Consider the following 24956-nt stretch of genomic DNA (forward strand, 5'->3'; position numbering starts at 1 on the left):
CAGAGTCACTGATTGTGATTCAGTACACCAGGCCACCATCCAGAGTCACTGTGTGTGTGTGTGTGCTGACTCTGGCTCCCAGAGGACTTTGGCCTTAGAGAGTCCTGGGTTCAAATCCCACCACTTCCTCAGCCTTTGCCCTCAGTCGAGTCTTTTCCCCTGTTTGACCTCTTTCCTCACCTGTAATTTAGAGGGGCCCACTCTGCCTCTCAGAGATGCTATGAGAATTAGAGGTGATGGATTTAAGTGGCTGGTGAAGCTAGGCATGTAGTGAGTGCTCAATAGGGTTTATTTCTTTCTCCTCTCTCTGTTTAAGAGGAGGCGCCTAGGATCATGCCCTTGCCCTGAATAGGAGACCCCTGAGTACCAAGCATCAAGAAGGAGGGGGCTTGCCCAAACCTCTTCCCCAGCTTCTGCAGGCAACTCTGACATGGTTGATAGGGAGCCGGAGCCTCCAAAGAGAGAGGCGCATTGCAGGGCCGGTTTAGGAGGCTGGGGCGGGGGGGACACGGAGAGGAAAATGAGAAATGCAAAAGAGTGAAAAATAAATACATGTGTCTGTCTGGAGTGATCGAGGGCTGGAGGTGGGAGGGGCGGGTGGCCGGCTGGACTTAGCAGAATTGCTGCAGTAGCGCTTGCAGAGCCTCACTCATTAGCCAGGCAGTGAACTGGCGTCAGCCCCCAGCATGCCGCCCTGCTGGCCCAGAGAGCCCAACCCACCAGGAGGGCCCTACCCAGAACCTCAGGAGGCCTGGGCCCCAGCCCCTCACCATCAGGGCACCCAGAAGAGGGCATCTCCTTGAGGTGAGGTCTGAGTCTCATCCCCCTTGGGTCCTATCCTGAGCCCCCGAGACTCCCTCTTGGGTCTTGCATCTCACACCCTCCTATCTGGAAAGGTTTGGATGGACCACACAGCTTTGCCCATCCTTCCATTCACCCCCTTCCCCACCCCTTCCATCACCCCCACCCTGTCCAGCCTCACATCCCAAGCCCTGCTTTTGTCAAATTGAACATGATGTCAAATTAGAGCCATCTCTGGGACAGGCCGAGAGGAGCTCCCAGTTTAATGAGGCAGCGTCGAAAATCAATAACTTAATTGCCGCTGTTTGATGGACTTTTATCCAATTTATACTCTCCCCAGCAGCCTACATGCAGAGCATGAGGAGAAGTGTGTGTGTCGGGGGCGGGAAATGTCTGGGCACCCGGGAGGAGGGGCGAGGAGGGCACCAGGACCCACAGCCAGCTACTTCCATAGGGAAAGCTGGCCGCTGCTCTTCTGCCTGGGGCCCAAGAGACACTGACCCTGAGCCCCAGGAACTTGGTTGTCCTTCTGGGATGCCCACACATCCCCATGGCGGGATGGCGGGGGTGGGGGGATTAGGATGTGGGAGGAAGGAGGCAGAATTCCCTTGAGAAATCAGGAGGGGCTGGGATGGGTAGAAGGACCCCTGCTTTGGGAGTAAAGTGCCTGGTTTCCAGTGTTAGCCCTAACTCTGTGATGACCTTAATTGGTGAAAATAACCATTTCCACCACCCACTGAGATACTGCTCTGAGTTCTGCACTGGGGGATTAAAATGTGTTCCCTCATGAACCAAGGACTAGGACTGTCCCCATTTTGCTGGTGAGGAAACTGAGATGCAGAGAGGCTGTCTTCCCCTGCCAGAGTTTTACAGCTGGGAACCACCGAAGGGAGATTTGAATCCAGATCTGACTGCATGGTCATGCTTGTGCCACTGGGAAGGCCCGAGGTCTGGAAGCGGGTTGGGGCTTAATGTGAGGATGAGGACTGAGGGGATTGGCTTCAATGACCTCCGGCCTAGGTCTCCTTTCCCAGCTTCTCTGGGAGTGGGGAGCGATGGGGAGGACGAGCACAGCGGCCCCAGCTGACCCCTGTCTCGCTTGGTCCCCTGGGCCCAGGCACGTCGGTGATGCAGGTGATGGCCTCGGATGCGGATGACCCCACGTACGGCAGCAGCGCTCGACTGGTGTACAGCGTGCTGGATGGCGAGCGCCACTTCACCGTGGACCCCAAGACCGGTGAGGGGCGGGGCCAGGCCAAAGGGGCGGATCCGGGGCGGAACCAGAGGCGTGGCGCAAGGGGCGGGGTCGGAGGGGGCGGGCGGAAGTCTCTCAGTGTTCCAACCAACAGTGCTGAGGTTAGGACAGAGGACACCGAGGCATCTTTCTGGCTCCAGGAGACCCCAGGGTCGCGGAGAGGGAGGGCGACCAGGCAGGAAGAGAGAAGGACCGAGGAGCAGAAAAAAAAATAGAGTGGGGGACGCATGCAAGACTGGTGAGGAAACCAAAAGGCAGGAGGCTATCACTATGGGCACCCTGAAAGGACTTCGGAGGTCGGAACTCAGTGGCCCCTCTTGCTGTTGGAGCTAAACTGAGGCAGGCGTGTCCGCAGCCCAGACGGGGTCGGTCATGGTCATAAGTGTCGCTGGTGGCCGGGGGTAAGGGGGGGACGGCCGTCGGCCGGTGAAGGCACCTTTTCGGCAGTTGTGAAAGCTGTTCAGGTGGTGGTTGTTAAGGATCTGATGGGAAGACCGAGGCCGAGACCGTTAGGGAAGGATGGCTTCTTGACCTCCTTGCCCTCCCCCCCATCACCAAGCAATGGTGCAGCACTCCCACGCACCGTCCCCCACGTCACTCACTCTGAGGCTAGAACCTGAGTGCATCTCTGAGGGGCCTCGTGAGAGTGGCAGGGAGAACAGAGGCAGGAGGCTGAGGCTCAGAGAGATGAAGTGGTTCACTCAAGGTCCCACAGCTGGGAGCGGCTGCCGGTGACAAGGGCAGTGCTCTCACTGTCCCAGGGACTGGAGAAGGCAGGGGATGAGACATCAGACACCACAGAACGTTCGTCAAATGCCTTCATGGGGCTCACAGTTTAGTGGGGGCAGGGTGACAGGCATCCGTGTGGGCAATTAGGATGCAAGTTTCTTGGAGGCGGGAGCAGCAATCTCCAAAGGGTAAGAAAGTGTTGGCCAGACCGAGATTCAGAGAAGGGCATTCCAGGCAGAGGGCATGGTGTACGCAAAACTGGGAGGAGGAGAACAGCCTGAGGCATGAGGGGAATTGTAAGCAACTCCGGACTGGAGAAGAGGCTTGTTGAGGGGTAATGCAGAGAGGCTGGCAGGGGCCTGACTGCCCCGTGTAAGGCGGGCTGAAGCACTTGGATTTTATTCTAAGGGTGGTGGGGCGGGAGGGTGTTTGATGGATTTGGGTTTGGGGTTTTTGTGTGTGTTTGTTTTGTTTAGGCGGAGAGGTTGAGGATTCCAGTCTATAATTGCATTCTCTTACACATAATATCCGCATTATTTTTTTCTCCTTGTGAAACTAATACGTTTCAGAAAACATTCAAACATTAAAGAAATGTTTTTTAAAAGAGACAAAGGAAGGAAGGAAGAAAGGGCTTCCCACCCTCATCCCCAGTAATTGCAACCCCAAAGGTAGCCACTTGGTATATATATCCTGTGAGACCTTGAACTCATTCACTTGAAAAGTATTGAGGGTTTTTTTTTTTTAATAGATAATACATTTCAAGGTTCAAAATTCAAAAAGTCCAAATTTGTATTTAGTGGAAATTCTTCACCCCGTCTAGTCCCCCAGCCACCCAGTCTGTATCCCCAAGGCAACCAATGTAATTTTCTTGTGTATCTTTCCAGAGCTATTCTATGCGTGTACAAGAAAATAGGTACATGTATTTGGTGTTTTCTTCTTTTACACAAATGGTAGCTATAAACACACACTATACACACTGCTTGCCTTTTTCGCTTAACAATACATCTTGCAGATTATTCCATATTGGCACATAAAGAGCTTCATCGTTCTTTTATTTAACAGCTGTTGTGGATACACTAAAATTTATCTCACCAGCCCCCTATTGATGGACACTTACGCTGTTTCCAACCTTTTTCTACGACGGACAGTGTTACAATGCGTAACCTCATACATAGATCATTCTGTGCTTGTGCGGATGTATCTGCAGGATAATTTTCAGGAAGTGGAAAAGCTGGGTCAAAGAGCATAGTGCGTTTGGAATCTGTATAGATGATGAGGAAATGTACCAGATTATACTCCTGAAGACCCGATTACGAGAGAGCCTGTTTCTCTTCCCCCTCACCAACACTGTGGATTCATTGATGACTTTTAAGCAGGGAAGTGACATGCTCAGGTTTTCATTTTAACAAGATCCCTCGGGCTGCCACTGTATAGCATGGCTCAGAGGCAGGAACTGAATTCAGGGAGACCCAGGAGCCTGGAGTGCCCAGCAGAGAGCCCCGAAAGACAAAAGCCAAAGCCTGCGCCCTTTCTCAGCACCCACCCAGACTCCTTAACCTGCTTCATCTAGTTAGGGAGCCAGAGATGATACGGGATTGGTAGAGAGGGTTAGTTGAGATACTGAGGAGGGAGAATGAGGGATGACAGTGAGATTCTGCAAAGGGCAAACCTTGGAGGCCTGGATGCATGTACGGGACTATATTCAGGGAGGAATCTGGGGGTTCCTAACTTTAGAACCTAGGATGGGAAGGGGCACCACCTACAGAAACAGAAGGAGGAACGTAGATTAAGAAAACTGTCTAGGGACAGAGGAATTACTGAATGTGTTCCAGGATCTGATATAGAGCTAATTAATTCAATTTTAACTATATTGGCTTTAAGATGAGAGAAGAGGAGGAAAGAAACATCTAGGATGGGCCGTCTGAAATATGGGCCTAAAGCTCCAGGAATGGTTGAGGCTCTTTAAGCTTTGGTTTCCCCATGTACACGACAGAGGTCATAATACTCATCTCACATGATTGTTGTGAGGACCCAACGGGAGAGTTCATTCATTCATTCAGCAACTCTTTATTGAGTCCTGTACGTGCCCAGCTCTGCTCTAGGCTCTAGGAAGGCAGCAGCAGGGAAACCCAACACCCTACCGTCATGGAGCTTTTATTTAAGTAGGAAATACAGAAAATAAGCACATAAACATACAACATAATGTGGAGTAGCAATGAGTGCTAGGAAAACACATAAACAGGGTAAGAGAGTAGACTTAGAAGAAGAAATCAGGACAGGCCTTTCTGGGGAGGTGACGTTGGGACTGAGTCCTGAATGAAGTGAGGGTGTGAGCCACTTCGTATCTAGGAGAGATACTGACATGCTCAGTGCAATACGTGGTACATAAACGTAAACCAGGGGGATGATGGGGATGATGATGATGGCGATGATGATGAAGCCTTCGTCCATTCAACCTGAGGAGGTGAAGTCCTTAGAGTTGATCAGCTTTAAGGTGGGGAGGAAAAGACAGAACACAGAAATAAGGGAAGGGCCAGGACTGAGTCTGGGAGGTGGCAGGGGTGGGCAGATGAAGCATCAGACTCCAGAGTGAGCAGGATGGCCAGGTTCTAAGAAAGAACATCCCCCACGGCAGAGAGTCAGGAGGAGGGTGGCAGGTGGGAGGCCATGGAGCCTGGGAGGGCAGAAACAGTTCTCAAGAAGCCAGAAAGTGGGCACCAGGCAAGGTAAGTGAAGAAACACAAACAGGGTCCTTGTTTCTAGGGTCCTTCAGCTTTCTCGGTTTGGAAGGGTCTTTGTAGACATTGCCCGGGAAGGACCCGATTTTTCCTCCCCTTTCCTTCGGCCCCATGGTAGGAGCCACCCTGGTGCCATTTCCAGCCCCAGCTCCATTTCCCCAGCCAGGAATATTCCGCTCATGCGGGTCTATATTTAGCAGCTGCTGCGAGGTACAGTCTGTTCTCGCTGTGCAGATAGCAGGGAGCAGAGCCGGAACAGGGCCTGTGAGGAAGGTGTGAGGGAGGGGAGAAGGCAGGGTGCCACGAGGCTCGTGCCAGAGGAGGAATTAACTTGTGTGTTTTAAAGGCCAGGCCTGCCCGTAGACCCCCAACAGGGAAAACAGGGATGGCATTTGCGGGCTAATGAGGCGTCACTTGGGCTCCAGGGCCCCTTCTGCCGCGTTTGGAGGGGACGGCGGGGGCGGGGAGAACAACAGCTGGAACTGGGGCAACTGCTGAGGACAAGGCTGTGGGTTGCCGGGGCCAGGTTCTCATTACCAGCCCCCGCTCACCACCACCCCAGCGAGAATAGAAAGCCTCTCTCTCTCTCAGAGACTCCAAGATATCTGCTGACAATTCTCAGTTGAGCCAGAGATGTTTGCTTTTCCTGGGAGGGAATGAAACTAACGTGTGTAAGTACCAGATCCTGATCAGGGTGGTGTACTAGATCTGGTTTCTGCCTTCATGGTGCTTTTGTTCCAACAGAGAAGCCAAATACAAAGAGACAACGACACCCAGGCTGCGAGAGGCGGGCAGAGGGTCTATGGTTGTAGGTCAGTAAGTCAAAATGTTTATCGAACACCTACTATATGCCGGACCCTATAGATAAGATGATGGATGGACAAGACCAGCATGAATCTCAGCCCTTGTGGAACTGATTTATGAGGTCCTCAACCCAGGACTTGAGGAGGGGGAATCATCAAGGCATCTCCAAAATGTGGGACCTGCTGCTGGAAGCTTTGTCTCATTTAACCCTCTTAACAGCCCTTCCAACTGGGTATCCCCATTTGACAGAATAGGAAACTGAGGCTCAGAGAGAGTTAAGAACTTACCCGAGGTCAGATAACGTATAAATGGTGGAAAGAAGGCTTGAATCCATACCTGTCTGACTCCAAAGTCCTTCAGAATCCCAAAGTGCCTCTTATCTGACTCTGTGTAGCCCTGGCACATAGTAGGCCCTCAGTAAGGGTCTAATAAATGGGTCAGTGAGTGAATCTTCAGAGCCAGATGGTTTAAGAACAACTTCATCAGCTGATTTGGGAATTTTCCCCCAGGCCCCCCAGGAGGGCACCAGCCTCCAATATGCTTCTCCCAGCATCAGGAGTGGGAAGTGGAACAGAGTAGATAGCAAAATATGCCATCAGTTCCTGCCATCCCTGAACTGCCTCTTGGTAAAGTGACTGTGCTGGGGAGAGGAGGGGTCTATTTCCCTGCCTTTTGAATCTAGGCCACCTTATGACTTGCTTTGGGCCAATAGAATGTAGCAGAAGTGATGTTCTGCAAATTCCCTGATTAGGCCTTAAGAGACCTTGCAGTTTTCACTCTTCTCGCCTGGAACATGGGCCTGAGACTACCATATAGGGAAGCCAGCCCAGCTCAATGGAGGATGAGAGAGGTCTGGCCAATAGCCAGGGTCAACCGCCCGGCAGGTACATGAGGCTACCTTGGATCTTCCAGCCAGATGACCCTGCAGTGAAACACAGCTGTGTGAGTGAGCCCCAAAGAGGGACGGCCTAGGGAGCTCGATTTCTCTGTTAACCTATCTACTGCTATATGACAAACCGTCCCCAAACACGGTGGCGTAAACAAAACTGATTTATTATGTGTCACAATTCTGTGGGTTGGATGGGCAATTCTTTTGCTGGGGTCACTCCCATGGCAACAGTCAGCCGGCAGGTCAGCTAGGACAGCTGGCATGGCTGGGCCTGCCACATGGCCTTTCATCCTGGCCTTCTTCACAGCACAGTGGTCTCAGGGTTCCAAGAGGACGAGCCCCAGTGCACAAGGGCTGATCAAGCCTCTGCTTTTGTCACACTTGCTAACGTCCCATTAGCCAAAGCAAGTCGCACGCACGGCCAAGGCCAGAGTCAGTGTGGAAGGGGATGGCCCAAGGATGTGGATCCCAGCAGGCACACTTCATCAGGAGCTATCACCATAGCAACCTATCACTGGGTGTGACCCCAGGAACAGGGTCCAGAGGCAGCATGGCCTCAGGGTACCAACCTCCTAGTTGCCCAGAGATGGCATCTAATCACACACTGTTTACCTGTTTCCAGGTAAGAAGACTTCAGTGTCCCCAGTTCCCCTGGAGCTGGAAGTGACAGGGCAGCAAGGAGGCCGGCCACATAAGCATGGCTCCTCACCCACAGGGGTACACCTCAGCCAGACCCCTGCTCCGAGCCCCACTCAGAGTGAGGGTCGCTGAGCTTCTGGTCCACAAGCTCATAGATGTACAGCGGCCCCGATCCCATCACCAGCCTCCGCATCAGTGAGATCCTAGGTGTAAATGACATGCACAAAGCTTAGCACGTAGTAAGTGTTCAACTGGCCCGCACCCCTCCTGCCTTTCTGCCTGGCTCACACCGGGAGCCCTCTACCACGTCTCTGGCCCAGTGATCACTCCCACGTCAGTCCATCTGTCTACCCTCTCCTTCCTCCCTCCCACCCTCTTTCTCCACCCCTTGCTGTCCGTCTGCCTCTCTGGTGTCCCTGAGAAGCTCTGTTCGCGCTGCCCTTGCTGTTCTTCATCTTGCTTTCTCCCCCTCTTTCTCTCTTTCTGTTTCTCTCCAGGTCTCTGTCTCTCTGTGGATCTCTGTCTTACTGCCTCCTCCTGCGTGTGTGTATTTCTCTCTGGCTTTACTGCTCCCCTCTTTCTTTCTCTCTTTTTCTGTCTCTGTGGGTCTCCCTTTCCCTCTCCTCCCCTCCTTTCCCTTCCTCTTTGCCTCTGAGTGCGTGGCTCTCTGTCTCTTTCCCCTCTAATGCTCACTAGATTGCCTTCTGTCTGTCTGTCTCTTCTCTCTCTCTTCTTCCCTCTCTGCCACCTTCATCCTTCTTCCTCTCCTCTCTTTTCCCTTTCTGCTCTTTCTCTCCTTCCAGCCCCCCAGGGGAGAGGACATGACAGGCCCACATTCCCAGTACAGCCCCTGCTGTCCAGGACTGCAAACACTCAGCTAAGAGACCAGCCAAGGCCTTGGGCCCCATCCTCATCCCTAGAAGGGCATCCCTCTGACAATCCCAGTGTTGAGGTGCGGCACCAGGGGGAAGGAACAAGGGGCCTGCTGCGTGATTGGAAGCATGTCTTGCCTGATTAGGACTGAGACGAGCACGGGGGCTATCTCATGAGCTGAGACAGGACCACATAAACAGCATTTCTCTGTCGGAGGCCTGGGCTCTCCCCTTGTACCTGGTGGTGGGCGGGAGGGGGGATACCAGGCAGGCTGGGCAGGGACCCTCCGTCCTTACAGTGGTCCAGCAGAGCAGTCCACAGCACGGATTCTGGCCCCAGAGTGCCTGCTGGAATCCTGACTGTGCGCTTTCTAGATGTGTAACCTTGGGCCAGTACCTAACCTCTCTGTGCGTCCATCTCCTTATCTGTAAGCTGGGTATAATCAAAGCACCTTCCTCCTAGGGTGTTGAGAAGATCAAATGAGGCAGTTCACTCAGATGTACATCAGGGTCAGTTATTGTTCTTACTGTCACATGCAGTCCTCATGAGATGAAACTCTGAGCCAGTGGTTCTCAACCGATTTTGTCCCCAGGGACCATTTGACAGTGTCTGGAACTAGGGTTGGGCAGGGAGCATGCGGCTGCCAGCATCTAGTGGATGGAATTATCCTGCCCAAAATGTCCATGGTACCAAGTTGGAGAATCTTGTTCTTTCGGGAGGTATTGTGACTGTCCCATTTTACAGATAAGGAAACTGAGGTTCAGAGAGGTGAAGGGATTTGCTCAAGATCACATGGTCAACAAACGGCAGATCTGGGATTTATCCCAAGTTCGTCTGCTTCCAAGTCTCCCCTGCCCTTGGAAAGACCAGTCCCGGCTGAGGAGGGGGTCAAGAGAGAGCTTACTGAGGAGTCTTGAAGGCTTCTGATAGAGAGTCTGTATGACCCCTGATTAGACAGACTACACTTTCCATACCTCCATGGGATCCCTCAAAAGCAGGAATAAGTGTGTGCGGTAGCTGTGCGTGTACATGTGACCTCATGTGTGTTACATATGTAGTACGTAAGTGTGTGAGCCATATCGGTGTTTGTGTGCACGTAAGTGACTCCAAGGTGAGTGTGTTTGAGGGTAGGTGTGAGTCCAGTTCATTTTGTTAAACGCTCACCGAGCTGCCACTCCGGGCCTGGCTCTGGGCTGAGCGCCACCGACCCAGAGACAAATCAGACACAGCCCAGGCTCGTGCAGAGAATTATTGCAGGTTCCCCCTCACATGGGGAAACCGAAGCCCCCAGAGTGGGATCGGTAGCCCAGGGGGTCACACAGTGCCTGGTTCTAGTCCCTACGCCTCTTTTTAGTAAACCAAATAGTCTATATTCTATTGCTTTTTTGTTGCGTGTGTGTGTTTGAGAGTGTGTGTTAGTATGTGTGTGTATGTGTACGAGTGTGTGGGAAGGTGTGTTTTAAAGTGTGTATGTGTGAATCTGATAGTTGTATGTGTATGTGTGAAAGAGTAGTGTGTGTGTGTGTGTGTGTAGCATAGAATCTGTGAGTTATCTGTGAGCCTATCTATATAAGCGCGTGTGTGTGTGTGTGTGTGTGTAGCATAGAATCTGTGTGCGTTATCTGTGAGCATATCTATATAAGCACGTGTGTGTGTGTGTGTGTAGCATAGAATCTGTGAGCATATCTATAGAAGCACGTGTGTGTGTGTGTGTGTGTGTGTGTAGCATAGAATCTGTGAGTTATCTGTGAGCATATCTATAAAAGCACGTGTGTGTGTGTGTAGCATAGAATCTGTGTGCGTTATCTGTGAGCATATCTATAGAAGCGTGTGTGTGTGTGTGTGTGTAGCATAGAATCTGTGAGCATATCTATAGAAGCACGTGTGTGTGTGTGTGTGTGTGTGTAGCATAGAATCTGTGAGTTATCTGTGAGCATATCTATAAAAGCACGTGTGTGTGTAGCATAGAATCTGTGTGCGTTATCTGTGAGCATATCTATAGAAGCACGTGTGTGTGTGTAGCATAGAATCTGTGAGTTATCTGTGAGCCTATCTATATAAGCACGTGTGTGTGTGTGTGTAGCATAGAATCTGTGAGTTATCTGTGAGCATATCTATATAAGCACGTGTGTGTGTGTGTGTGTGTGTGTAGCATAGAATCTGTGAGTTATCTGTGAGCATATCTATAAAAGCGTGTGTGTGTGTGTAGCATAGAATCTGTGAGTTATCTGTGAGCCTATCTATATAAGCACGTGTGTGTGTGTGTGTGTGTGTGTGTGTGTGTGTGTGTGTGTGTGTGTGGTGGCTGCTGGGCCCCACACCTGCACAGCGGCCATATCCGTGTCTTCTGCATCAGCCGCTCCCCTCCTGAACTTGAACGAGCCCGGCCTCTGCCTGGGGAGGGGTCTCCATATCAGCTGGCAGCTGGCAGGGTGGCATCCCTGGCCTCACCCTCCCTCATCCACAGGCGTGATCCGGACGGCCGTGCCTGACCTTGACCGCGAGAGCCAGGAGCGCTACGAGGTGGTGATCCAGGCCACAGACATGGCGGGCCAGCTGGGCGGCCTCTCCGGCTCCACAACTGTCACCATCGTGGTCACCGACGTCAACGACAACCCTCCCCGGTTCCCGCAGAGTGAGTGAGGCCTTCCCAGAGGGAGGAGGCAGATCCGTGTGTCTGTCTGATCATCCCTCCAAGCCACCCACTGACCCCAAGCTGCCTTGTAGCCTTCCTACCATAGAGGAACTCCCCCATCTGTCTGTGTCCATCCATCCGAGTCACCCACTTACCCCCTGCCCCTCCAACCACTCTTCTTGCAAGGGATGGCCTCAAAGTTGTCTGATTTTCCATACATCCAAGTAACGCGGTTACCTTCCCACCCCTCACCTTGCTTCCTGCCAGAGTGAGCCCCGTCTGTCCACCCACCCCGACTGGCCCTTGCACACACCCCTGTCCTGTTTATTGTGTGTGTGATCTGCTACTGACTCAAGCTTGCAAAGGGACATTGGAGGTGGGAGGACAGATACAAGGATATCTTAGGGATATAGACAGAGGCTGCAGCCATGCCCAAGCTGAGTGACACCTATAATTGTGCATGGAGATGCCAAGGTCTGGAGTGACAGGTCTTACCCTTTTCCTCTGAGCCTGGAGGGCAGGATTCCGTGCTCCTGAACTAGGAGGCCTTTCCACTCTCTGCCTCCCCAGGCAAAACAGGGCGGAGGCGGCTTCTCTGACTCAGCCCCCCACCTCCCCATCAGCCCAGCCAGCCCCTCTGTCCCAGGTTCAGGCTGAGCCGCGTGAGAAGCCGCCGAAGCTGGCAGAGACTAAATGCCGTGGGGAGCTGGGCTGATTCCTATCGGGCAAGTCATTACTTGAGGTCTGCTGCTCTCACATTAGGCCCCGCCACAGGGGACTGACCCCCAAGAGATAAGGGAATCCAATCCCTTAGCTGAGAGCACATCGCAGCCTAAGCGCCTCTGTCCAGACGCACAGCGGGGTGGGCCGAGCCGGCCAGCCAGCTCCACATCGTTGCCAGGGAGCCTGGTATGGCAGCCGCCCCCAGCCACTCCTCCAGCCCAGCCCCACTCACCGATGGGAAGCTTCAAAGCACCGTGTGGAGGGGCGGGGACCACCCAGTCTTCTGCCCAGTTGTGTGATGCTCTGTGCCAGCCCTGAGCCAGAAGGGGTAGGGCAGAGCAGAGGGGCCAGGGTCCCCCAGAAGACTCCTGTTTATTCATTCATGTACTCCTTCATTCTTTCTTTATTGTGAAATACACACACAAACAGAAGTGCGTAAAACAGAAATGTCCAGTTCGACAAATAATTACAAAGCAAACACTCCTGTAACCACCAGCCAGGACCCCAGAAGCCCCCAAAAGCCCCTTCTCTTTTTTTTCCCATCCAGCTATTCCTTTATTTTATTTTTTAATTTTTTTAACATCTTTATTGGAGTATAATTGCTTTACAATGGTGTGTTTGTTTCTGCTGTATCACAAAGTGAACCAGCTATACGTATACATGTATCCCCATATCCCCTCCCTCTTGTGTTTCCCTCTCACCTTCCCTAACCCACCCCTCTAGGTGGTCGCAAAGCACCGAGCTGATCTCCCTGCGCTATGCGGCTGCTTCCCAGTAGCTGTCTATCTGACGTTTGGGAGTGTGTATATGACCATGCCACTCTCAAGCCCTTTCTTGATCATAACTCCTCCCCCCAAACCCTCCTCCGGAGTTAACTTCCATCTGCTTTTGTGATCATCTCCTTGCTTTTCTTTTTGCTTGAAGTATAGTTGATGTATAATATTATATAAATCATAGGTGCACAGTATGGTAATTTGCAAGTTTTAAAGGTTATACTCCATTTATAGTTATTACAAATTATTTGCTATATTCCCTGTGTTGTACAATATATCCGTGTAAAACCTAATAATTTATACCTCTTAATCCCCTCCTCCTATCTTGACCCTTCCTCCTTCCCTCTCCCCCTTGGTAACCACTGGTTTGTTCTCTATATCTGTGAGTCTGCTTCTTTTTTATTATATTCACTAGTTTATTATATTTTTTAAATTTTTATTTATTTATTTATTTTTGGCCGTGTTGGGTCTTCGTTTCTGTGCGAGGGCTTTCTCTAGTTGCGGCGAATGGGGGCCTCTCTTCATCGCGGTGCGCGGCCCTCTCACTGTCGCGGCCTCTCTTGTTGCGGACCACAAGCTCCAGACACGCAGGCTCAGTAGTTGTGGCTCACGGGCCTAGTTGCTCCGCGGCATGTGGGATCTTCCCAGACTAGGGCTCGAACCCGTGTCCCCTGCATTGGCAGGCAGATTCTCAACCACTGCGCCACCAGGGCAGCCCTGTTATATTTTTTAGATTCCCCATATAAGCAATATCATACAGTATTTTTCTTTTTCTGTCTTATTTCACTTAGCATAATGCATTGTAAGTCCATCCATGTTGCTGCAAATGGCAAAATTTCATTCTTTTTTATGGATGAGTAGTATTTCATTGTGTATATATATACCACATCTTCTTTATCCATTCCTTTAGGGTTGATTCACCCATGTAGGCATCGCCTAACATTTAGTTTAATTTCATGTTTTTTAACCTTATCTAAATGGAGCCACACAATACAAATGACTTGTGTCTTGCTTTTTTGTCTCTCAAAATTATGTTTGTGAAATCACATGTTGTTGCTTGTAGCTATAATTTATTCATTTTCACTGCTGTATAGTACTCCATGATTTATCTATTCTCCTGTCAGTGGACATTTGGGTTGTTTCCAGTTTGAGGCTATTATAGAGGATACCGCTTTGAACATTGTTGCATGTGTCCTAGTGCCATTTTGCACACACTTCTCTAGTATACAGAGGAGCAGAATAAACTCATCTTCAATTTTACTAAATAAAGCCACATTGCTTTCCCCCACGAAGAAATGCATGTGTCCATTGTACCATATCCTCACCGACAGTTGGTACTGTCAGATTCTTTCATTTGTGTTAATCTGGTGAGTGTATACTAGTATCTCATGCTGCTTTTCATTCATTCACTCACTAGTCACTCACACATTTCATTTATGTGACAGCCTGGTGTTCTGCCGGGCACCGTGAATGCCTGATGAATAAGGGATGTGGTCCCTGCCTTGCTGGAGCTCACACCCCTGAGGGAGGGAGGGGGAGAGAGAGAGGGAGAGAGAATAAACAGAAAATGATAGAGAAATGCAGTAATCCTTACAATGGGATGAGCTTGGGGGCCCTAGACACACAGGAACAGAGCCTGGAGGTCTGGGAAGCTTCCCTGTTGGAGGTAATATTCAGTGAGACTAAAAAAGAGTAGGAACAGGGGAGGTGAGGGCAGAGAGGAGAATAAGGAGAGGGAATGTCTAGGGGTGGGACAGAGCAAGTCATCCTTAAGGAATTACAAGAACTTCAGCCAGATTGAAGCTCAAGTTAGGGTAGGCGGTTGGGGGCATGAGGCTGCAGAAGTCAGCAGGGGCCAGGCAGCAAGCATCTTGCAGAGCAGGCCGAGGGGCTTGCACAACTCCATCCCAAGGGCAGCGGTGAGCTATGGCAAGGATTAACGCAGGGGAGTGTCGAGGTCAGCTTGTGTTAAAGCGCCCCCCACCCCGGCTGTTTATGTGACAGTGAATCAGAGGCAGCGGCTCCACACAAGGGTATCCAGACCAGAGGGGGTCCCAAGAGACACATCCCCATCTCCACAACCCCTGCTGGCCCATCATTTAGCAAATCACCCTCACCTTCATCTCGGCTCTGGGAGGAGAGCAGGGAGCTGTTTGCGTCCCACCTGACCCTCATTCCTTCTGGTTTCCCCCTGCTTCCCCACCTCCTCTGGCCACAATGGTCATCTTGCCATTCTTCAAACACGCCAGGCATTGCACCCACCTCAGGGCCTTTGCACCTGCTGTTTCCTCTGTGTAGAATGCTCCTTCTGAAATATCTGCTTGACTCACTCCCTCACCTCCCTCAGACTTTTGCAGAAATGTCGTCTTTTCCTCAATTGCCTTATTTAAAACTCCACACACGCCATCATCATCACTCCCATTTCCCTTCCCAGCTTTATTTTTCTCCAAAGTACCATTTGACCTGCTGTTTTACTGATGTGATTGTTTAGTGTCTTTCTCCTTCCATTAAGAGGAAAGCACTGTGAGCCCTGGGATTTGGGTCTGTTTTGCTTGTTGCTGGAACCCCAGTGCATAGAGCTGCATCTGGGACATCATAGATACTAAATAAATATGTGGAAATGAAGGAACCAATATCATGAACATCAACAGCGACAAAAAATCAGCGCGAAGCCCCACTGTTCTAATGCAATTTGTTCCATTTATTGGGTAGCTACCAGGTGTCGGGCCCTATATCATCATCTGAGCTAGTTGCAGGATGAACAGTGCTGTTAGGAAGGCACTGTTATTATTCCCATTCTACAGATGAGGAAAACCAAAGCTTGGGATTACACAGCTGGGACTGACTCTAGAGCCTTAGCCTTGATCACTGTGCTCCTCTGTCCCTTCACTGGGCAGATGGGGACACTGAGTCCCAAAGAACTGCAGGCACTTTCCCAAGTCAATCAGAGAATAAAGCCAGGGTGAGAATTAAAACCCTCCTCTTTGCACTGCATCCCACATTTCTGCAGGGGACGCACCTCTCCCAGCATCAGTCCTGGCCAAGCAGGGAGCGCCTTCAAGACACTGCCCTCCAAGGAGCCCATCTGAGACACCCCACTCATCTCCCCTAGCGCTGGTGGGAGCTGGGGGAGGGGCTGTCACTCCATCCCTGCTCACAGCTGTATTCCCTACAGAGATGTACCAGTTCAGCATTCAGGAGTCGGCCCCCATCGGCACAGCTGTGGGACGCGTGAAGGCTGAGGACTCAGACGTGGGCGAAAACACAGACATGACTTACCACCTCAGGGAGGAGAGCGGCAGCGGCGGCCACGTGTTCAAGGTCACCACAGACAGCGACACTCAGGAGGCCATCATCTTAGTGCAGAAGGTGCGGGGCTGCCCCAGGAGGGGTGGGGGAGGCAGGCCCCAGGGCAGCGGGGTCCGGGGGTCTGTTGAGTGGCCAAATATCCCCACCCCACTCCACTCCAGGGATTAAGTCTCTCCGGAAACTCTGGACCAACCTGGGAAGACGCTGATGGTGTCATTCCCACTTTACAAATGGGAGAATGAAGCACAGAGAGGTTAAGTGACTTGTCCAAGGTTGCACAGCTAGTTGTCAAGAGCCAGGATTCAATCCAGATTTGGATCTGTGCTCTTCAACACTATGCCGAGCTACTTCAAGTTCACACCAGGCCCTTCACACTCATTGTTTCCTTTAATCCTCATGTTCCCCTCTGAAGGAAATATGCCCATTTTTACAGGTGAGAAAACAGAGGCTCAGAGAGATAAAAGGGCTTGCCCAAGAGCACACCTGTAAAGGGTAGAGTGGGATTTGAACCCAGGTCTGGTGAGCCCAAAGTGCTTTCCTTCCTGAGTCTAACAGCCTCCTCACCCACTGGCCAGCCTCGGAACCAGAAGCTAAAATAGCAAAGTCAGCAACCCCTAGGGAAAGCGGACGGAGGTCAAATAAAAAAGCAAAAATCCATCTTCCAGGACTTGGTCACGGGCTTGGCAACTCAGGGCTGCGCAGGCCTTTGAGCCTGTCCGCTCCAACCCTGCTGTCCCATGGGAGGTCTAAATCCCCTGCCCTGGCCCACAAATGGTCATAGGCCTTTGTACATGCCCGGGGATGGGATGCTCACTCCCTACCATCGTCCAGCTCTTCCTCCTCCCATTCAGCCAGAATCCGTCTCCTTCAACCTGCTCCTATCAGCCCAGGTTCTGCCCTCTGGGACCCACAGAAACATCTGCCCCCCGACGGCCCTTCATTCACTCAATAAGCAAACTCTCTACCTGGCCTTGAGGGCTTGAGGATAGAGAAAACTCCCAGTTTCTTCAACAAGGATAATAATATAATACTAATACTTACAACGAGTGTTTACATTGTGCCAGGAGTCCTTCCACTGCTTTCCATGTATTAACTCATTTGATCCCTACAATGACCCTCTGAAGTACTATTATTGCCCATTTTATAGATGAGAAACTGAGGCCCTGAGAACTTCAGACATTTGCATCCAAGGTCATGCATCTTACAGAGCAGTTGTAGGGCTATGGATCCAGGCAGTCTGGCTCCAGAATCCACCCTTTTAAGCATGAAGTGGTTTTCAGACTTCTGACCTCCATTTGTCCTCACTGTAAGATGAGCCCATCTCACAGATGGGGAACTGGAGGCCCAGAGAAGCCCAGCATCACACAGCAACAGAATCAGGCCCCAAGCCCAGCCTGGGGACCCCAGCACAGCATTTGCTCTCATCCACAGTGCTGCCTCTATCCTGCCCCCCTCTCCTCCCTGGCTCTTGGGCCCCCCTCCCGCCTGCTCCAGTAGTGGCGCCCGAGGTGCCTCTGTGGAGTCAGTGCTGGCTCAGGGAGCAGAGCCCCCACCTGATTGATGACCTGGCTCCAGAGCCCATCGCTCACTCCCAGACCAGGTCCGCGCCTGCCTCCCTGCATCCTGATTTCCCAGGCAACAGGATGGAGGAAGGAGGTAGGAGGTAGCCATTCTTTTTTTTTTTTTTTTTCTATGCTGGAGAAGGGGGCGGGGGATGGGAGGTTCTGAGAGGAAAGGAGGGTCCCTACACACAGGGCAGGTCTCCAGGAAGGTGGCCCCTGCTGCTCAGATAGCTCCCCCACCGTGTAACGGAGGTGCCTGTGGTTCCACCAGTGCAATTTCTCTTTGCTCTAAGGCATTGTCCTTAGAAGGCCAGCACCCATACAGCCATGGAGCTTGTCCATCAGAGGGTCACCCACCAGCACTCTCTGATGAGAAGCAGGGCTCAGCATGGCTTTAGCCAGATCTCTGAGGAAAGCTCTAAGGCAGCCAGGCTTATCACGCTCAACTCACATTAGCAGCTGCCACCGGTATATACCAGGAACGTGTCATTTAACCCTCCCACCTGAGGCCCAGAGAGGCCAAATAGATTGCCGGCAGACACAGAGCCAGTCAGCCACAGATCCAGTGCCTTTCCTCTCATGGGCCTGGGACTTGGGAGCCGACCTTGGGCAAGTTACAGAGCCTTCTGGGCCTCGATTTCCTTGTGTGTAAAATGTGATGATAATAATAATACAAGCCTCTTTGGGATGTTGTAAAATAGATGAGCCACTATGTTTAGAACACTGGCACATAGCGCTTTGTAGATTAATAAATTAATGCCCCAACCTACTGTGCTCTGTAGCGGGAAGTCTGGGTATCAGTACTTGACCCTGTGTCCCTGGACAAGACTGTCCCCAGCAGGGCCTTACTTTCTCCACTTGTAACCAGAGAGGGTTGGTCTGGGTCTTGGACAGCCGGTTCCATGGTGCAGCCTGATACTCAGGAGGCCCTGCTGAGTCAACTGTCACCTTGGGCCAGCTCCGCCCTCTCGGGGCCCATCCCCCCGACTTAGGATCTGTCTGCCCGGAGGTGTTGAGCAGACCCCAACCCACTCACCGGCCCTCTGCTTCCTCCCCACCAGCGCCTGGACTTCGAGTCCCAGCCCGTGCACACCGTGGTCCTGGAGGCGCTCAACAAGTTCGTGGACCCCCGCTTCGCTGACCTGGGCACGTTCCGCGACCAGGCGATCGTGCGTGTGGCCGTGACCGACGTGGACGAGCCCCCCGAGTTCCAGCAGCCCTCCGGCCTCCTGGAGGTACAGGAGGACGCGCAGGTGGGCTCCCTGGTCGTCGTGGTGACGGCGCGGGACCCCGACGCCGCCAACCGGCCCGTCCGGTGAGACCCCCGCCTGGGGCCGACGCCTGCTGCCTGCTACCCCGTCAGCGCCCTCGGACAGACGGCGGGCAGAGGGGGAGGGGGCAGGGCGGGGAAGGGAGGGGAAAAAGATGGTGTGGGGGGAGGGGAGAGAGAGAGATGGACACAGAGATGGAGAGAAACAGGCGGGGAGCCAAGGAGACAAAGGAAACAGGTTAGAGAACAGTCGCAGAGAGACAAGGGACCCAGGATAAGGAGAGAGAACCAGGTGTGACAGACACATCACAGTGACCTGGGCTCAACCTCAGTCCTCCACCAAAAAAAAAAAAAAAAAAGATAATTTCATCCTTTCAGCTTTTCAGGTCAAAAATGTTGAAAACCATCCTCGAGCTCTGTTTTTCTCTCACACCTCCCTCCAGTCCATCAGCAGCCCCTGTCATCCCTGCTTTAAAATCATCAGCAGAATCAGACCATTTCTCACCTCCTCCGCTGCTGCCACCCTGGTCCAAGCCACCTCTTTCTCCTGCCTGGATTACTGCCTCCTCGCTGGACTCCCTGCTTGTGTCCTCACACCTCTTCAGTCTAGAATGGGCACAGGAGCTAGACTGATCCCACCCAAATGTAAATCAGGGCGTGGCCCTCCTCTGCTCAAAGCCCTCCAAAGGCACCTCTTGGGCTCAGGATAAAAGCCCAGACCCTCACAATGCCCCCCAGGCCCTATGCGGTGTGGCCTCACTGTAACCTCTCAGACATCACCTCCCGCTACCCTCCTTCCCTGGTTCACTCTGCTCAGCCACACTGGCCTCCGCCCAGCTCCGCAGATACACCCAGCCCGCCTCTACCCCAGGGCCTTTGCATCTCCTGATCGCTTTGCCTGGAATGTTCTCCCCCTTAATATCTCCATGGTTGGTCCTCTCACTTCCTCCAGGACTTTCCTCAAGCATCAGCTTCTCAGTGCAACCTTCCCCAACCACTCTTTCTAAAATGTCAACCCCACCCCAACCTGTCCCCACACTTCGTATCCATTTTCCTTTGTCCTTCATCACCAGCTAACCTGCTACCCATTTTCCTGATGACTTCGTTTGTACCCCCCCTAAAAGATAAACACCAGGAGGGTAGGGATGCATGTCTGTGTTCACGGCTGTATCCTCAGCACCTCACCCACTGCCTAGCGCTTGGTGGACACTCCCAGACGCATGGTGAATGAATGCCATGTAAAATCAGAGAAAGACTGAGAAAAGAGAGAGACTCATGGAGGGGTAGTGAGACCAACAGTGAGAGGAAGTGACCAGAGAAGGAGGAGAGCCGGTGGAAAGAGGGCAGGAGTAACTAAAGGACAGAGGGACCTACCTGGCACTGTAGGAACAGAGAGAGGAGACTTGGAGAGAAAGCCAGAAAGGGGAAGAAATAGAATCAGACAGAGGCAGAGCAGTGAGTGGGGCAGGTGGGGGGAGGGGAGGGGACGCTGTGGCACCAGCAGTGTCCCGGGAAGGGTTTGAGAGCTGCAGCGGTTAGGGAGTCCCTGACCGTGGCCCAGGTTGGAAGAATGTCAGATAGAAAGTGATCCAGAGGAGAAGGTCGGGGTGGGGCGGATGGCCATTGTTGGATGGATGGGAAAAAGAGCCTGGAGCTTCCTGCTTTTTCCCTAAAACCCCTGTTATATAGTCAGTGAATGATCCCTCAGGCAACTGTGTGCCTAGCTCTGTGCTGAGCATCGGAGAAAGAGGGAAGGGAAGTTACTTTGAGGATCTCTGCATCACGTATCTCCAGATGCGTAACATTCCCACCATCATCTGTGTGAACGGCTCAGATTTGTGCAGTGCACAGGCTGTGCAACCTTACATGGCAACCCGAGGTGAGGACACAAAGATGCCATCCTGCTTAACTACCCATGCACTTCCAGACTAGGAGCTACCCTCAGGGGTCTAGAAAGACTTCTTGGAGGAGGCAGGAATTGAACTAAGCGGGGTACCTGAGCCTGGTCAGGTATAACTATGAAGAGAAGGCCATTCCCGGATGCAGGCGTATGGAGGCAGGGGAGTGGTAGGTGTGCCTGGAAAAGAGTAGACTGTGATAGCTACAGGAGGCGGAGGGAGATGAGCTAGTGAGAGAAGTCTCACGGGCCTCAAAGGTAGGCCAAGGGGCTCAGACTGATCCAGAGGTCCAGAGTGCCTCCTGGGCTGCCTCCACCCTTCTCAAGGCCAAAACTGCCCTCCACTGCCTCTGAACTCCTCCACCGCCCTTCCATCCCTGCTACTGGTAGGTACAGTCTTTAAACGTCCCCATCAGCCTTGGGCTCAGCCCAGACCTCTCCCAGGAGGGCATTATCACCCATGTTTGGCAGGAAACTCAGGCCCAGGGAGGGGAGGAGTTAAGAACCGGCAGGAGGAGCCTCATCCTTGCCTCCCAGGTCCCTGCTTCAGTCTGCCTGGCCCCCTCCTCTCCAGTATAGCTCTCCACATCCCCTCTCAGTCCTCTCCCTCCCACTCTCCGTTGACTTCCCTTCCCCACCCCCACCCCCCACCCCCGCTTTTATCTGCACTGAAAGGGCCAACTTGGAAACCTGCTCTCACCTCTTTTCATCTCTCTTTGCTGCCTCTTCCCTGGGGCCCCTCAGATGTGGAGGCGGTGAGGAGCTTGAGACAGGTCCAATTTCATACGACAAACATTTACCCAACTCCTCCTCCATGCCCAGCCCTGAGCCAGGCCTGAGATGACTCAGCCAAGGGCAGAGCTGGAGAGGAGCGCCCAGTCCATGGGGGACAGGCACGGAAATGGGAGGCCAGAGAAGGGGTCCTCACAGCCCACATGTGCGGCCCAGAGCCCAGCTTATGTTCCAGCTCCCCCAGTTCCAAAGGTCCTAGACTCAGCACCTACGCATTGAGTCATGTCATCCAGGAAATGAGGATCCAGGAAATGGGGAAATGGTGATAAGACCCAGTCCCTCCCCTCATGGAGTTTGTGGGCCGTTGTGGGGGGCAGACAGTCAACAAGTAGCTGTTGAGACACATCAACAAATGGTTAAAAAGGATCATTGCTGATAAGAGCTATGAAGAAAATAAACTACTATGTAATGGGATAAGGAGGATTGGGGCCACAGGGGGCTACTTTGGCTTAAGTTGTCAAGGAGCTGGCAAATGAGTTCACATCAGAATGATCAAGAGAGAGCCACCCAAACAAAGATGTGTGGAAGCGCTTTCCAGGTAGAAGGAACAGCAAGTGCAAAGGTCCAGAGGCAGGAACAAGCTTAGTGCGTTCCTGGAAATGAGGTGGTATCCTGGGAGATTTTGCCTAGCATAGTAGGCACCTTGGAAATACACATGTACAGAGTGATTCTTCTGAGTCGCTGCGCTGGAGAGAGTGGAAGATGCCTCATACTGTGGCGTTTGGCCCTCAGAATGTAGTTAACTCATTCTACAGATGAAGGAACTGAGGGTCTGAGAGGAGAAGTGACTCTCCCAGTGTCACTCGGCCTGAAAGGGGAAGGAATGAGATTTAACCCATGATTGTCTGCTTCTTGAGCCCAGCCTCCTGCCATTTTACTCCTGCTTCTGACTCTCTTTTTAGTTAGAACTATTTCCATCCTTACACTGTGCCCTTCCCTGTGCGTGAGGCCCAGAGAGTCAGATGGGGGCGATGGGAAGGCTGGGGCCCCGTGTGAGCGAATCTAGTGACAGATCTAAGCCCGAGTGGGCTGAGGCAGGGGCTAAGGACTAAGGAGCTCCAAGCAGGGGCAAGGACTCTGGGCACCAAGGAGGGATGGCCCCCGAGCAAGGATGAAGAGGACGAGGTTGGAATGGGAGGACAGCACTCCCGGGTGGAGTGGTAGTGAGGGCCTGGTGGCAGGAACAGAATCATGGAGCCAGGAGGTTAAGTTCAGGGGCAGGGAGGTCAGCTGGATGAGCTCACGTGAGGGGGGTGGGCTGGAGATGAGGTCATGGGGGGGCACTTGGGGACAAGCTGTGAAGGGCCTTGAATATCAGATGAAGGTGTGGGACTTTATCCCTAGGCAGTGGGAAGTCTTGGAAGGCTTTTGAGAGGAGGAGGAGAGGGCTCAGATGGGCCCATGCCTGGATTAGGCAGCCTTGCAGATAGACCGGCTGTTTATCAGCCCAGCCCCAGCCCTACCAGCCCCAGCCCCCTCGTGAGTCTTCCTTGAATGCCAAAAACAGGAAAGCCCACACTGGACCAGAGAGAGAGTGAACACTTCATTTCCTCCCAGCAGTCCACAGTGGGGTGCAGCAGAAAGTACATGCACTTTAGAATCATGAATCCTAGCTCAGTTGTAGAATTGTGGGAAAATCACTGCACCCACTCCAAGCCTCAGTTTTCCCATCTCTAAAATGGGTGTCATTGTAGTTCTTGCCTCATTCATTTATTAAAAAAAATAGGTACTAAATGTCTATCATGGACCAGGTTCTGCGCTCAGTGGTACCGGGATTGGAGGGAGGATTAAGTGTTTGGTACATAATAGATCCTCAGGAAATGAACATTACGATTTTTCTCGGTGCTCTGGACACCTGTTTCTCCCCTTCATTCTGCAACCAGAACTAACCACACATGAATTTCTAGGTGTCATGTGCAGGCTTTGAGTGTGTGCTTTAAAAGGGTTAGGGGAGGGGAAAGAGTCGAAGACAGAATGGGCTGAGCAGAGAAGAATCCCCGGGTCAGGGCAGCAGCCCCTTTTGCATCTGAAGAGTTTCCCCCACTAGTAGCTCAGGTGGGGGCCGCATCATTCAGCCTGCTGCATGTACACGTGTATGTACACGAGCCTGGACACAAGAGCACCGGGCAGCCTGGACACACATGGATCTGCAGACTTTCATATCTATCATGCCTGTGTGAGCTATCTATGCACATATTTATGTGGAGAAAACCCACATGCGCACTCAAGGCAGGAAGAAGTACCCTCCCCACTTCTCTCACCCTGACCTTGACAGCAGCAGTGTTTTGTGTTGTGCCCAGGGTGTGGGAGCACCCGCAGGTATACCTGGCTGGTCCTCAGGAGGGTGCCCTTAGTTAGATCTGGGAATCTGGACAGACAGACGTGGCTTGGGAATTTGGCTCTGCCACTAACCAGCCCTTTTGACCCAGGGCGAGGCACCTGGCTTCTCTGAGCCTCAGCTTCCTCATGTGTAAAACGGCAGCGGCAGTGATGACTGTTATCTGCAAGGACTGGAGGAGCTCGTGTATGTGAAGCCCTTACACAGGCCTGTCACAAAGTCTTGCTGAGCAAATAAAAATAAGAGCTAAACCGTACGTCATGTGGTAGGTGCCCAGCGCTGTTAAAAGTGTTTTATTGGTAGTACTTGTCTAATCCTCACGACCACCTTGTGAGGTAGGTGTTATTATTAGCGCCATTTCTAAGAGGGAACCAAAGACCAGAGAGGTTAAGTGACTTGCTCAGGGTCACACAGCTAGGTTTCAAACCTAGCCAGATGGCCACCAGATCCGCACTCCTGACCGTCATTCCCAGGCTTTCTTTGCACGTGTGCACACGCGCACGCACACTAGCAGACACATACCCACACTCTGTCACTGTATTCTTCCACCCACACCAGCTGCTCTTCCCCTTCCCGCCCTTCAGATCCTGGCAGTGAGAACTGAGCAGAACCTTCTAGACCAGATGCCTCCTGTCCTTCTCAGACCGCTGGCAATGCTGCCATGTCCATACATGGTGCCTCCCACCCCCAGGCACACAGACCACACACTGGGTTGAAGGGTCACCTGTGTCCCCCTTACCAGACATTTCGGAACGCTCCTTAGACTAACAATAGTTCTCACTCGGGGAGTCATTTTCCTGGAACCCAACTAGGCACCTGTCCCCTAGCCAGGTGCTTAATCCTCCCAACCACTTGCAAGGTGGGAGTAAAATCGGTTCCATTTTGCTGAAAATTAAGGCTCAAAGATGCAGTGACTTGTCCGGGGACAT

At 52.3% G+C, this 24956-nt stretch overlaps 1 protein-coding gene across 1 annotated transcript in view; it reads left to right on the forward strand.

Moving 5' to 3' along the window:
• Positions 1–24956, forward strand: part of CDH22 (cadherin 22) — a 59899-nt gene that overhangs the window by 11443 nt on the left and 23500 nt on the right. The window contains exons 3-6 of the mRNA XM_024746800.1: positions 1919–2038; positions 11196–11363; positions 16035–16228; positions 18792–19045. Of these exons, the coding sequence (XP_024602568.1) occupies positions 1919–2038; positions 11196–11363; positions 16035–16228; positions 18792–19045 (736 nt within the window). The remainder of the gene's footprint in view (positions 1–1918; positions 2039–11195; positions 11364–16034; positions 16229–18791; positions 19046–24956) is intronic.

This window comes from Neophocaena asiaeorientalis, unplaced genomic scaffold (genome assembly GCF_003031525.2).
Source record: "Neophocaena asiaeorientalis asiaeorientalis breed wild unplaced genomic scaffold, Neophocaena_asiaeorientalis_V1.1 scaffold132, whole genome shotgun sequence".
Classification (NCBI taxonomy): Eukaryota; Metazoa; Chordata; class Mammalia; order Artiodactyla; family Phocoenidae; genus Neophocaena; species Neophocaena asiaeorientalis.